The 14,520-nt window shown below is 34.9% G+C and overlaps 1 protein-coding gene across 1 annotated transcript in view; it reads right to left on the bottom strand.

Moving 5' to 3' along the window:
• The window catches only part of LOC138326158 (receptor-type tyrosine-protein phosphatase delta-like), a 166,093-nt gene that overhangs the window by 133,455 nt on the left and 18,118 nt on the right, over positions 1 to 14,520 (bottom strand). Inside the window, exons 3-4 of the mRNA XM_069272286.1 lie at positions 7,732 to 7,785; positions 3,428 to 3,733 (exon numbers count right to left, since the gene is read on the bottom strand). Coding sequence (XP_069128387.1) covers positions 3,428 to 3,733; positions 7,732 to 7,785 — 360 coding nt within the window. The remainder of the gene's footprint in view (positions 1 to 3,427; positions 3,734 to 7,731; positions 7,786 to 14,520) is intronic.

The following is a 14,520-nucleotide window of genomic DNA, read 5'->3' as shown; positions in this document are numbered from 1 at the left end:
CATTGCAAAATTGTAAAAAATATCCAAGAGTTAAACTCTCAAACCTTTATATCTTTAAAAGATAGATACCTAAATGTTACTGGTATGAGAGCTATACATTACTGGTATATGAGACCTATACATTACTGGTATGAGACCTAAACATTACTGATATGATCCTTTAATGTTACTGGTATGAGACCTAAATGTTACTGGTATGAGACCTAAATGTTACTGGTATGAGAACTACATGCATTACTGGTACTGGTAAAAGACCTAAATGTTACTGGTATAAGACCTAAATGTTACTGGAATGAGACCTTAATGTTACTGGTATGAGAACTATACATTACTGGTATGAGACCTAAATGTTACCGGTATGAGACCTAAATGTTACTGGTATGAGACCTATACATTACTGGTATGAGACCTAAACATTACTGATATGATCCTTTCATGTTACTGGTATGAGACCTAAATGTTACTGGTATGAGACCTAAATGTTACTGGTATGAGAACTATATGCATTACTGGTATGAGACCTAAATGTTACTGGTATAAGACCTAAATGTTACTGGTATGAGACCTTAATGTTACTGGTATGAGAACTATACATTACTGGTATGAGACCTAAATGTTACTGGTATGAGACCTAAATGTTACTGGTATGAGACCTAAATGTTACTGGTATGAGACCTAAATGTTACTGGTACTAAATATGCTGGCATGAGACCTAAAATTAACTGGTATTAAACCTAAAACTTAATGGTATAATACCTATTTTTTTCTCAATATAACATATTGCTGCTTTAAATTTAAACTCATCAATTTACAGACTGTACTTCCTGAATAGAGTTTAATGCTAATTTGATAAGATGATAATTGGAAACATTTATTAGCAAAATTAACGATCTGATGCATCTATAATTGTATCCTCTAACCAATATGCAGTCAATTGCATTAAAAGTAGGAATACCAATTAAACAATGCCTTGATAATGAAATAATGTATCCCAAGACATTTATATAATTTGTTTGGTGGAAACATGATAAATAGTCATTCAGGTGGTTAATATGAATAAGTTTTCCAATACCTCTTTAAAATTCTGACAGTCTGAAAGCATTCCCAAGTCTGTTACCAATAATATATAGCAATTATTTTAAGTTTTAAGAAAAGGAAATCTTAAATTTACATATTATCACCGAATTCACATCAATGACTGAGTCAGTGACCTTCCCTGTTACACCCAATGTTATTATAGCAACTAAATACAGGTCACACACACCCGTCATCCACTTCAAAACAACCTGTTGATCTGGAAGTAAGATTTGACCACCACGACATTTGTCGACAGCACTGGGACCTAGCTGACTAAAGCCTTAATAAGTCTATATTAAGTGTTCCTAATTTACATAAACTCATCATTTTTCACACAATGCCCTATTATAGATGAGATATCTATCTCTGTGTCATAAAAATGTACATACAAGACCCAATAAAAATGTCCACCTTACTAATCACATCAAAATTGTAATATTGTATTTCAATAAAAATGAATTGTTAAAGGGCAACGGAAAGACAGGGTATTTCTGGGAAGAGACTGTTTCAACTACTGATATGAATCTCAAAACACTGGGAAAGATCAATCTAAGTTTAGGAAACAATGACTTATCACTGGAAATAATATTCTTAATGCACATAATTATTTTTAGATAATTCTCATATGAAGAGCTCCAAAAAAACAGACAACTATTCCTAAACATCTAAAATATGGGTGAATGTTCCGAATGTCTGAATCAACCAATCCCAGCATCCTACAGTATACGTAACCAAGGCAACAAGACATCCCATTTAAACCCTCACCCCTCCAAGATCGACAGATATTCTAGGAACATCTAAACGCAAGATGTAGAGAAAAAATCAAATCAAAAGTTAGAATAAATTTCGGTTGAGTATGATAACGACTGGCCAAGTTGTAGCCAGGCATCGCCATCATTTGCATATTGTTACCACTGTGGGGTACCAATATTGATCATCTATGCTTTCTCCCCATCAACGTTAAGCCACCTGACTGGGCATACAGAGCCAACGTAAGCGTGGAATGTCCACAGTAATATCCCGTCCTGTCGGCCAATACTGCAGCATATAGGATCGCATCACTGACGACTATATCTTGTATTAAGTCAATACGATCGTAATTAGACAAACCAGCAACAGGATGAACTATCATGTAGAGAGGTATGACTAAATACAAGAAAAAGGATAAACCAGAAATAGCTTAGCTTCTCACTGCAAAAATGAAAATGATGTTCTTATTTCTAGTGTGGCATGCTGAATTGTACCATGGCATGATGACTAGATATACTTGATAGTACAAAATATAGCAGATTTTCAGAAAAAAAAGAAATGTCATAAATCAGCCAACACAACAAACCTATTCCATGTAAAATGAATACCCAGCCACATCACAACAAACACTCCAATGATCCAGTGTAAAAAAAAACTAAAAGTCCAATAAGTACCAAGTCACTAGATCACAACTTACTTAATTGGAGTCCAATAAGTACAACGTCACTAGATCACAACTAACTTATTTGAAGTCCAATAAGTACGTCACTAGATCACAACTTACTTATTTGAAGTCCAATAAGTACAACGTCACTAGATCACAACCAACTTATTTGGTGTCCAATAAGTACAACATCATTAGATCACAACTTACTTATTTGAAGTCCAATAAGTACAACGTCACTAGATCACAACCAACTTATTTGAAGTCCAATAAGTACGTCACTAGATCACAACTTACTTATTTGAAGTCCAATAAGCACCAAGTAACTAGATCATAACTAACTTATTTGAAGTCCAATAAGCACCAAGTAACTAGATCATAACTAACTTATTTGAAGTCCAATAAGTACAACGTCACTAGATCACAACTAACCTATTTGAAGTCCAATAAGTACAACGTCACTAGATCACAACCAACTTATTTGTAGTTCAATAAGTACAACGTCACTAGATCACAACTAACTTATTCCATGTTACGTTATCAAAAGACATCTTGACAAGAACAGTTTGATGAAACAGTATTACCACAAATAACTTTCAGGAGAGCAGAGATTATCTCCCCTTGGTAGTATATGGACATGCATAAACTGGAACACCAAAAATTTCGACAAACATTCATTGTAAGAATTATCTAATTGTTAAATTATTTCCATCTTCTAAATGTTTATGATAAGGCTGAGATTAGTGCAAGTTGCGCAATAATGCAAGTCGCCACATGGCAGCGCAAGAGTTATCCTGCAGATACTAACAAGAGCTTCAGTACACAGATGTGTTATCAGACTAATCGGGCTTGTTAAGGGACCTATACCTTTGTGTTGTTATCAAAAGAAAAAGATTGGAATATTAGGTTGAAGAGCATGCATATAGAGTTACCTACCCTTGTCTCTATTCATGGCGTAGACCTTGAGGCTTGAGTTCGATCGTGCTGGTTCTCCGATACCATTGTCAGCGATGCATGTGAACGTCGCTTGGTCTCTCCTTGCTTTCACGGGTTCTATTCTCAAAACACTTCCATGGGGCATATCATATATAAAGTAACGTGTACGTTTTGGATTAATCCTTTTGCCATCCCGCTCCCAGTGAAAGCGAGGCTGTGGATTCCCTGATGCCTTGCAGAAGAAACTGATGATGGAGTCTTCTGCCACTTTTTGGTTTCTTGGAGCTTGTGTGATCTGCGGTGGATCTGAAAGCACAGAAAGACGCAAAAATGACTCAGATGTCCATGGGATACACAATACCCCTGGGTGATTTACAACAAAGCATGCATAGTCATACAAATAACAGCACATAACATTGATGTCTGGCCCTGCTTTCAACTTCCTCTTTAAATCTAAACAAATGTTTTGTACTATATAGAATTTATATTCTAAATCTTCATTTGTTTCATATTGAAAATTGTGGCTCCAAACGTCAGAATGTTGAAAACAGGGTTAAACAGAAATGAAACAACAAAAGAAAACATCATAACTAAATTAAATGAAAATATCTTTTTATAATATTTATATATGAAAAAACCTTTTTCATTGCTGCATGACCTATTCATGAAATGCTTATGAAGTATAAACAACATTTCCTGCAGAACTGTTTTTATCCAAGATTTTCTGAATATAAATTTTATTTTCAGTTATCAGATAAGAATTTTGTTGGAAGTTCGGAGGACATCACAGACAAAGGTAATACCACAGACAAGGTGACATTGTAACCATGACCTTAACCTAGCTTACATTACCTGTTACCTGTATACATAATCAGAATTTAGGGACTTTTTAGACAGATTATCTAAATTTTAAAAGGTTTTAGGGTTAATAACATACTCTCCGAGATACATTTAAGGTATTTTTTTGTAAGATCTTTCTTTGACCTTTTAGCTCCCATGGAAATCATTCTTGAATCCATCTACATGGAGACACTGATAGTATTATGTGTCAAGATATACAGATGTAGGTAAATTTTCCCACAAACTACTAAAAAAAAAAAATAACAACATGACCTCATTCTGCAATGAAACACCTATAAAAATTTAAATCTATCATCTTTCTTTACAAGCATGGGAAAACTGTTATTTAGTGACAGTTGGATGAGTGAAGGATTTCTACCTTCAGTGGTAGGTAAGTTTATCTGTTCACTGTAATAACAGGTGAGAAAAAATTCTACACCTCAATATGAAAATGTTGCACATAACTGACAATTACGATCCAAAAAACAGAATCTCAAAAATCTGATAATAATCTTGATCTATGGATATTAAAATTGTAAATGTGATCAGAATTTATATATTCTAATCAGGAATGGGTCGACTTTTTAAGAAACAAAGTCATCATTAATCAATTAAAAAAAAAAAAAATGTGCAAATATACCTGATATCTGAAAGAAATTTTTCTACATAAAAGGCAGAGAATCACCATGAATTCTACCATCAACTGGGGATCATAATGGAAATTGAAATTCTGAAATGTGCCTCTTATCGATTCATTGGTGTGAAATTTTAATCAATGTAACTGCACTTTCTTGATTATTCTTTACCAGGTCCCCCCCCTCTCATTCTCTTCCTTCCCCCATCCCCCTCCAAAACCAATATTGAGGTAAAATTTACATAAAATTTCTGTTAAAGAATCACTTATAAATTCAACAGTGGTTACATGTACTCTTCACTGAAAACTAATGAAAATTCAAATTCAAAAGATCTTTTCTAATTAAATCAAGTTAAATGTATTCTAAACCTTTGTTAAGATTTCAATACTGTGCACTGATGTTATTGATTAACTTCATGCTAATCTATGTTTGTTTGTTTACATATATAGCTTTATTCAATCATTTTGTCCACACAATTTTATATTTCCAGACCACTTTTGACAATAGGAGATAGGAGGAGGGTCCGAGATTGCTATGTTGTAGTTGATTGGTTGTTAGGATTCTGCTTTATCTTATCTTGTAGTTGATTGGTTGATGAGATTACACTGGATTTTTTTATCTTGTAGTTGATTGGTTGATGAGATTACACTGATTTTTTTATCTTGTAGTTGATTGGTTGATGAGATTACACTGGATTTTTTATCTTGCAGTTGATTGGTTGATGAGATTACACTGGATTTTTTTATCTTGTAGTTGATTGGTTGATGAGATTACACTGGATTTTTTATCTTGCAGTTGATTGGTTGTTGGGATTATGCTGAGTGTGCCGATTGGATAAGAAAACAAATCATGTCCACACATGGAATGAATGACAACAGATATTATGGCTAATTACAAAACAGGTCTCTGACAGTCAGTGAAAATAGAAATCATATTCAGATCCTCATCTAATTCCATTCTAATGTTTACAATATGGCTAATCCTGATATGAGCCCCATATCAACATCCAGGTACCCTTAACAACGACAGTAACATTCATCAATGACTGCAGTAAAATTTGGATTGGTAAATTTATGAACACTGTCATAAAACCACCATCTGTCATGTTTTCTATCTGTGGACTTTTTGTCATCCGTATGAATTTGAGCTGCAGAATTTTTCTTTAACCAAAGTCAGTGCCTAGAATTGAACAATGGATTTCTTCAATATTCATTATTTTCCATTAACATTGTAAAAGCCCCAACTACTCCTTGTCAACATATCAAGGTACCACTATCCACGAATGATTTTAGTTTTGTTAAATCTAATTACCTTCATCGAATTCAAATTGTCTGTATGAAGTCAAACTCCCCCTCCCCGCTTTAAACACCATTTTCACTGACTATCAGGAACAAAGCTTTGAAATGAGACATAATATCTACAACATTTAAACCGATGTGCAGTAGTTTTATCACAAACCAACACATCTCCCCTGACTCCAACAGAAAGGGCAGACCAGGATAATGTTTTCAAATACAAAACAAACAAAATAGGTTTATTGTTCTTTCACTTAGTTCAAATGATTGGAAATCTTTGCTAAATGTCCCTTTATCTTTTGAGTACAAACAAAAATTAGTTTGATCTATGACGAGGTTAAGATAATGTAGGATAGAAGAATTTATCATATGTGACATGTCAATAATCAATATTCACCAACGGTTAATTGATTAATGAATATTCACTAATTGCTTCACGATTAATGAATATTCATAGGTACTAATATTACCCCAACATTAGCAATTAGACCCAATACATAATTACATACATAATGAGATGCAACAGACTGTTAACCCATAAACAAGACTTTTGAGAACATTTCGTCAAGGGGAGATAATAAAATATATTTCAGTGAGCAGACCAGATCATCTAAAGGGGAGATAATTACATATGTTTTAGCAAATTTATAACAGGGGAGATAATAAGGTATATTTCAGTGAACAGACCAGATCATCTGAAGGGGAGATAATTACATATGTTTTAGCAAACAGGGGAGATAATAAGGTATCTTTTAGTAAACAAAAAGTTATGTAAAGGGGAGATAAACTCTACTGTCAAGAGAGGATAATATGGATTTTTTTTACTAGAACAATAGAATATTATTCCCCCCAAAAATATCTCGGGAAACTATTATGTAACTTAAATCATGTTATTCACAAATAAGCTGTTTAATAGCTTAGTCCTCAACTGCTTCCTTTCCAAATCTGCTTTAAAACATTACCAACCTCATCATATTTTTCCCCCAAACAGTTGTAGAAAATCAATTGCAGGATTTCATTCAAAAATTTCTTCCCTGCTCCAGTCTCAAGTCTTAATTGTTAACAAAATTAATGATATCAGAATTTAACCTTTTGGAAGCGACGTTGGAGAACTAATTAAAACAAATTAAACAACTAAAGAAAAATTTAATAGCATTAAGTCTCTGAATATAAAAACGATGTAAAATCACTGGTAGATTACACAGGAATGTCCCATGATAGTTCCTGATGAATACTATACATCTATGGCAGGATGCAATGAAAGACTTAGCAATGTTACAGCTCTTCAATACTTCTGTCCCAAAATAACTAAACTACAATGTGCAAATTAGACAAAGACAATCTGGCTTCGTCTCAAGACTGTATTTATACCTGATTACAGACTCCAGCCTAGAGAAGGGAAGTTTTACAGTTTAGTGGTAAAAATTGCTTGACATATATAACAAAGTATTTGATAATATTTCTCAGTTTACTGGTATAAAATGTTTGAGATATATTAGAAAACATTTTTCCGGCCTGCCTTTCTCAAACTTACTCCTGATTTTGTTGGTGAAACGATAGAAGTCAGATCCTGAGGAGGAGTTTTCTGCTGTGCAGGACAGAACATAAGAAAGTACTGGTTACTTGAGTCAATGTTCTACCGGGACATAAGAAAGTACTGGTTACTTGAGTCAATGTTCTACCGGGACATAAGAAAGTACTGGTTACTTGAGTCAATGTTCTACCGGGACATAAGAAAGTACTGGTTACTTGAGTCAATGTTCTACTGAACGTATGAGTACTGGTTACTTGAGTCAATGTTCTACTGAACGTATGAAAGTACTGGTTACTTGAGTCAATGTTCTACCGGGACATAAGAAAGTACTGGTTACTTGAGTCAATGTTCTACCGGGACATAAGAAAGTACTGGTTACTTGAGTCAATGTTCTACTGAACATAAGAAAGTACTGGTTACTTGAGTCAATGTTCTACCGGGACATAAGAAAGTACTGGTTACTTGAGTCAATGTTCTACCGGGACATAAGAAAGTACTGGTTACTTGAGTCAATGTTCTACCGGGACATAAGAAAGTACTGGTTACTTGAGTCAATGTTCTACCGGGACATAAGAAAGTACTGGTTACTTGAGTCAATGTTCTACCGGGACATAAGAAAGTACTGGTTACTTGAGTCAATGTTCTACCGGGACATAAGAAAGTACTGGTTACTTGAGTCAATGTTCTACCGGGACATAAGAAAGTACTGGTTACTTGAGTCAATGTTCTACCGGGACATAAGAAAGTACTGGTTACTTGAGTCAATGTTCTACCGAACATAAGAAAGTACTGGTTACTTGAGTCAATGTTCTACCGGACATAAGAAAGTACTGGTTACTTGAGTCAATGTTCTACCGGGACATAAGAAAGTACTGGTTACTTGAGTCAATGTTCTACCGAACATAAGAAAGTACTGGTTACTTGAGTCAATGTTCTACCGGACATAAGAAAGTACTGGTTACTTGAGTCAATGTTCTACCGGGACATAAGAAAGTTGGTTACTTGAGTCAATGTTCTACACATAAGAAAGTACTGGTTACTTGAGTCAATGTTCTACCGGGACATAAGAAAGTACTGGTTACTTGAGTCAATGTTCTACCGGACATAAGAAAGTACTGGTTACTTGAGTCAATGTTCTACCGGACATAAGAAAGTACTGGTTACTTGAGTCAATGTTCTACCGGGACATAAGAAAGTACTGGTTACTTGAGTCAATGTTCTACGAACATAAGAAAGTACTGGTTACTTGAGTCAATGTTCTACTACCGGGACATAAGAAAGTACTGGTTACTTGAGTCAATGTTCTACCGGGACATAAGAAGTACTGGTTACTTGAGTCAATGTTCTACCGAACATAAGAAAGTACTTACTTGAGTCAATGTTCTACCGGGACATAAGAAAGTACTGGTTACTTGAGTCAATGTTCTACCGGGACATAAGAAAGTACTGGTTACTTGAGTCAATGTTCTACTGAACATAAGAAAGTACTGGTTACTTGAGTCAATGTTCTACCCGCGACATAAGAAAGTACTGGTTACTTGAGTCAATGTTCTACCGCGACATAAGAAAGTACTGGTTACTTGAGTCAATGTTCTACGGACATAAGAAAGTACTGGTACTTGAGTCAATGTTCTACGAACATAAGAAAGTACTGGTTACTTGAGTCAATGTTCTACTGAACATAAGAAAGTACTGGCTACTTGAGTCAATGTTCTACGAAATAAGAAAGTACAGGTTACTTGAGTCAATGTTCTACAGGAACATAGAAAGTACTGGTTACTTTTTTTTGCAGTTTACAGGTTTTGCAGTAAATATCCAAGTTGAATTATCTTCAACAGGAAAAAGATGTCCTTTTACATAAATAATACTTATGTTTTATACATTCTCAAGTCATGCAAATGCTTAAAAATAAATGACTTTTTTAAGGTATGTTACCAATAGGTTTTAATATTGATGCAAGATGTGAAGAAATTGTTCAAAGGCAATTATTTCTCGTAAGATTTTTCGTAAGATTGTTCCAACTTATTTGAATTTAAAATGCTGAACTGCACCCACCCTAAAATACCCACACTTACTCCAGATTAGTGTCTCAGGCAGATGAAAGACTGCCACCTTTTTAAATATTACTTATATATCACATAATGTCATGAATATTTCTGTTTGAAATGAACACTGCACAAAGCTTCTCGGATATGGACATAGAATATGATAACTCATTGGTGTTAGCAAGTTGATAATAGTGTACCTGAATGGAAATTTACACCTAGTATGTTTGGAAAGGTACATCAGTAACGTAAATTCAGACATGTAAATCTCAATAGAAATACACTAGAATATATGCAATTTTCCAGTGCGACAATATCACATGGAGATTTCATTATCTTTCTGTTTTTTGACACAACCTGACACTTCTGGGGTAATTTTTCATTTTCGTAGACATACAAGTTGACCCGACACCAAGTACATGCGTTAATGCGGTGATGTCGTGTTACAGATAAGATAGATTAATCTATCTGCTAAATTCAATCAATCAAAATTCTGATACAGATGAAATGTTACACCCGAAGGTAAATGGACCGAACCGAAGTTGCAGGAAAGGTTTGCAGCAGATGACACTACCGTGTCTGTTTGATTGACAGAGAGAAAATGTCTATTTCACCAGTAAGACTTTACACCTCGTTAGAGGTACATCTCTATATATCACTCCTCAGGTAACACTAACGACACATCACACCTGACATGGAATTACAGGTAAATATTGGACGTTACACAAGTATTAAGTCACCTAGTGATGTAATCTCGGAATTAATTCACAAGGTTTCAAGATTAGAATCACCAGCTTCATGGAGACTTTAACTATTATTAAAGAAAAAATTAAATATACATGTATCTTACATTCAAATTAGAAGCTAGATTTGAGGATAACAGATTGAACTGATAATGAATTCAAATAATTAGAATGGATAAAATCATCATACCTATGAGTTTGTGTAGGACCATTGCAGGAGGTTATCAAAATTAGAAATATGGTATGCCAAAAAAAAGTTAGAGAATGATCCTTAGATCTTCTAACCACTATGTTTTAGTCCTTTCAGGTATCCAGAACGACCTTAAGATAATCATCCAAAGACTTATCTACAGGACGACGATAAATGCCTTCCCCATCAGGGCCAGGAGATACCTGTATAGCATCCAATCTGTAATGGGTCAGTTCAGATGACCTCAGCCATAGACAGTAATAGATACCTGTCCATCTTATACTCGATACCATTGCTGTAAACTCTCATTAACTTTGAAACAACGTTCTGATCAATGATTTGAAGGCCAACACTCCGGAAAACTTCAGAAAATCAGAAATCCATGAACTTTTTTCCAATCGCTAACTGCATTCGTTCCACCGTTGACTACGTTTAACTTTTTGATTTTCTAGCTCAGTGAAACAAAGGACGTATTGATTGTGGTATGATTACCAGCGTATTGTGAATGTAAGTAATTACCGAGCTATAGAATGGCGCGATATATCTCTTTACAAACCCATAATGGCAGATTTTAACTGAATTTAAAACCTTACAATAAAATTTTATTTGCACATAATTGAATAATGCAGTGATACTTCTCTAAACTAGAGAACATCAATACCTGCGGCAGTGTTCATTTTATTTATATTCTGGAGGCGTGCAGTAAAACCTGCCTTCCTATGACAGCCAGATTGAATGTGTGTTTCTTTAATTAACAAGATTTCCTTTCAGTTCATTATCCAATCGTATTTAAGGAGTGAGCTGAAGTTACATTGCAACAACTAGAACACATCTTCCATCACTATCAATGTTTAAATGATTTTCGTTGTGGCCATATTCAGAGAAAATTAAACTCGGTATTGAGGCTACATTCATTTCAGAAAGAAATAATTACATTGGCAAAAAACTAGAAAATATATTAATCTTGTTTTATCCAAAATATTGACGTACACTACAATGGATTAATGGCATTCATAGTGGTATGAACCTATTTTGATATTCATCATTATGTAGGTACATAATAATGCCAATTTTTTATGCTTCATACAACAAAAGGGGAATTAGAATCAATACTATTCATCTATCTCATTAAGCAGGGAAAATATTGAGGGGAAATAATAATGTGATCTGTTTGGGACCAGACAATATCAAATTTGATTATCAAGTATTAATATGTTTCACTTAGGTTTATGTCATGGTTTCGGGGTCTCGAGGGACTCAATTGTGTTTACACAAAGTTTTAATTGTGTGGAATACCGCAGTGTGTATCCATATTGTACGGATGACACAACCTGTGCTGTCACTCAGGTGGTGCGAGGTTATTTATGGAAAACAGGAGCGATGTGACCCATGACAAGAATACCACAATTACGATCATTTGTCCCGCTCGGCAATATTTCGTAGAAAAAAAAAAAAGAAAAATCAATTTATTCTGCTTTTTATCGACAAATGTTTATAGAACACTTGTAACCTAGAACAAGCTTCATTAGATAAAGATTAAACATCTCTCATTACTAAAACAAGCTTCATTAGAGATTAAAGAAGATCTCCCGTTATTGAGATAAATTAACAAACTACCAAATTAACATTGCAAATTCCATATTTAATTAATTAATATTTAATTCCATGTAAACCTCACGCTCATTCCTATCTGTATAACGGTCAAATCTCATTCCCCATGGACAGACCGAGTTGTAGAAATTCATATACAATTCATATCACAATTTTATGACTAATTTCGGCTCTATGATAACAAATGGAAGGGATTTTTCCAACTGTGTTTCTACCGTTCATACTTCTGTAATCATAATTTCCATTTGTATAATGAGCCAAGGCTGGACCTACAGTAGAACGTGTATGAGTCAGTATAAGTATATGCATGAGAACCCTACGCCTCCTCGCTGACTTTTGCTCCAACTATTCCTGGCAATGACACACTGTCGCCATGGTGAACTGGCTTGCCAATGAATAAAATTTCAAATGATGAAAAATTGATATAGCTACTGCCTGTTCTTTTTTTTCTATTTTGTTTGCAAAATTATAATTTGAACAGATCATTCTGCTTGTTTCATGCTTTTGTACTTGAAAACACTATAGATCGAAGAAATGAAGTAAAAATATTTTATAGCAAACACAAAGCTCGATTAATGGTTTCTGTGTGTGCTTCAGCTAGTCAAATTGACCGAGTGTGAAGTCGGAAGGAATCAAATATTAATCGCCTTGAAAGCGATACAAATCCTCTTTCTGTTTTAATTGTCAGTGCCAGAAAGCTTTGCAGGTTTTCCCACCGTGTTGATACAAGGTGTCTCACCATACCAAGCGTTGGAGTATCGACGGCTCTGGGACGACCCATAGATACTGTAATATGATAATTCCCCTAATAATCAATAGTGGATTAATTGTGGTAGGGTACTCAATGTTTACTATGACATTTAAGCCACAGTGACCACTGTCCTTGTCAATAGCCACAAAAGCTAATTGCAGATTAAAATGTATTGACCACTGGTGAACAATGACCTCCCGAGTCTAATTACAAATTAATATATAATGGACACTGTCCATAGAGTGACCATTAGGTTCCACTACAAATGTACTATTACTACAACCGACCATATTTGATGATCATCACATCACTGGTCAGTACTGAGTATCACTGACCAGTGTCCGTGTCCAGTAACATAAATGATGATCAAGATAATTGAGTCATGTGACTTTTATGTTATGGTCCCTTAGTCGGTTAATTCTACTGAATTAATTTCTGTAGTTTTATGGATGTGAGTTTTGAAATCCATGTGTATATCTTTCCCATTGGTTTTTGCCACCATGGAATAGATATGAATGACCTTCCATACAGGTCCAATACAATTGTCTTATCAATGAAAATGGGCAAACTGGTCACAAACCTTAGAACAAGTTTGTATTCCAGATCCATTCAACCACCACTGTCTGCACCAACCCCTGAACACCAACCCGTGAACAACAACCTGTGAACACCAACCCGTGAACACCAACCCGTGAACACCAACCTGTGAACACCAACCTGTGAACACCAACCTGTGAACACCAACCCATGAACACTAACCCCTGAACACCAACCTGTGAACACCAACCTGTGAACGCCAACCCGTGAACAACAACCTGTGACACCAAACCGTGAACACCAACTCATGAACACCAACCTGTGAACGCCAACCCGTGAACACAGACCCGTGACACCAACCCGTGAACACCAACCCGTGAACACCGACCTGGGAACAAGTTTACTTTCTAGATTTTTCCCACAGACCAATTAAGTCTCTAACCTGAAAACACTTACTCTTTACTCAGATATATTTCTAATGGCATATATAAACCATGGTGTAAACCTCAAAACATTCTACAGATCTTTTCAATCCAAGTCGATCAATCAACCTAGTAATTCCAAGAAATAAGGCAAATATGTTGCTTTAAATTTTGACTTAAATTTTGAAAAACAAGGAAAAGAAGAAGAGGAGGAAGACGAAAAAGGGAAGAAGAAGTAGAAAAATGAAAACAAAAATTCATAAAGAAGAAGAAGGTGTGTCTAGAATCAATATCAATAGAAACAAACATGTAGTAGGAAGGTCATCATCGCAATGGCTAAAGACAGACCCTATTGATAATTACAAACAGAAACTTGACATTTATGGTCGTCATATAGTCCTAAGAATGAGAAAACTCTAATGAAAAACTTTTATTTCTTTCTTATTTCTTGGAGAAACACTACGATTCATTAACTTTTGCTTGCAAGGCT

The sequence above is a fragment of the Argopecten irradians genome, chromosome 6 (genome assembly GCF_041381155.1).
Source record: "Argopecten irradians isolate NY chromosome 6, Ai_NY, whole genome shotgun sequence".
Classification (NCBI taxonomy): domain Eukaryota; kingdom Metazoa; phylum Mollusca; class Bivalvia; order Pectinida; family Pectinidae; genus Argopecten; species Argopecten irradians.
This window is presented reverse-complemented; position numbering and strand designations above follow the sequence as displayed.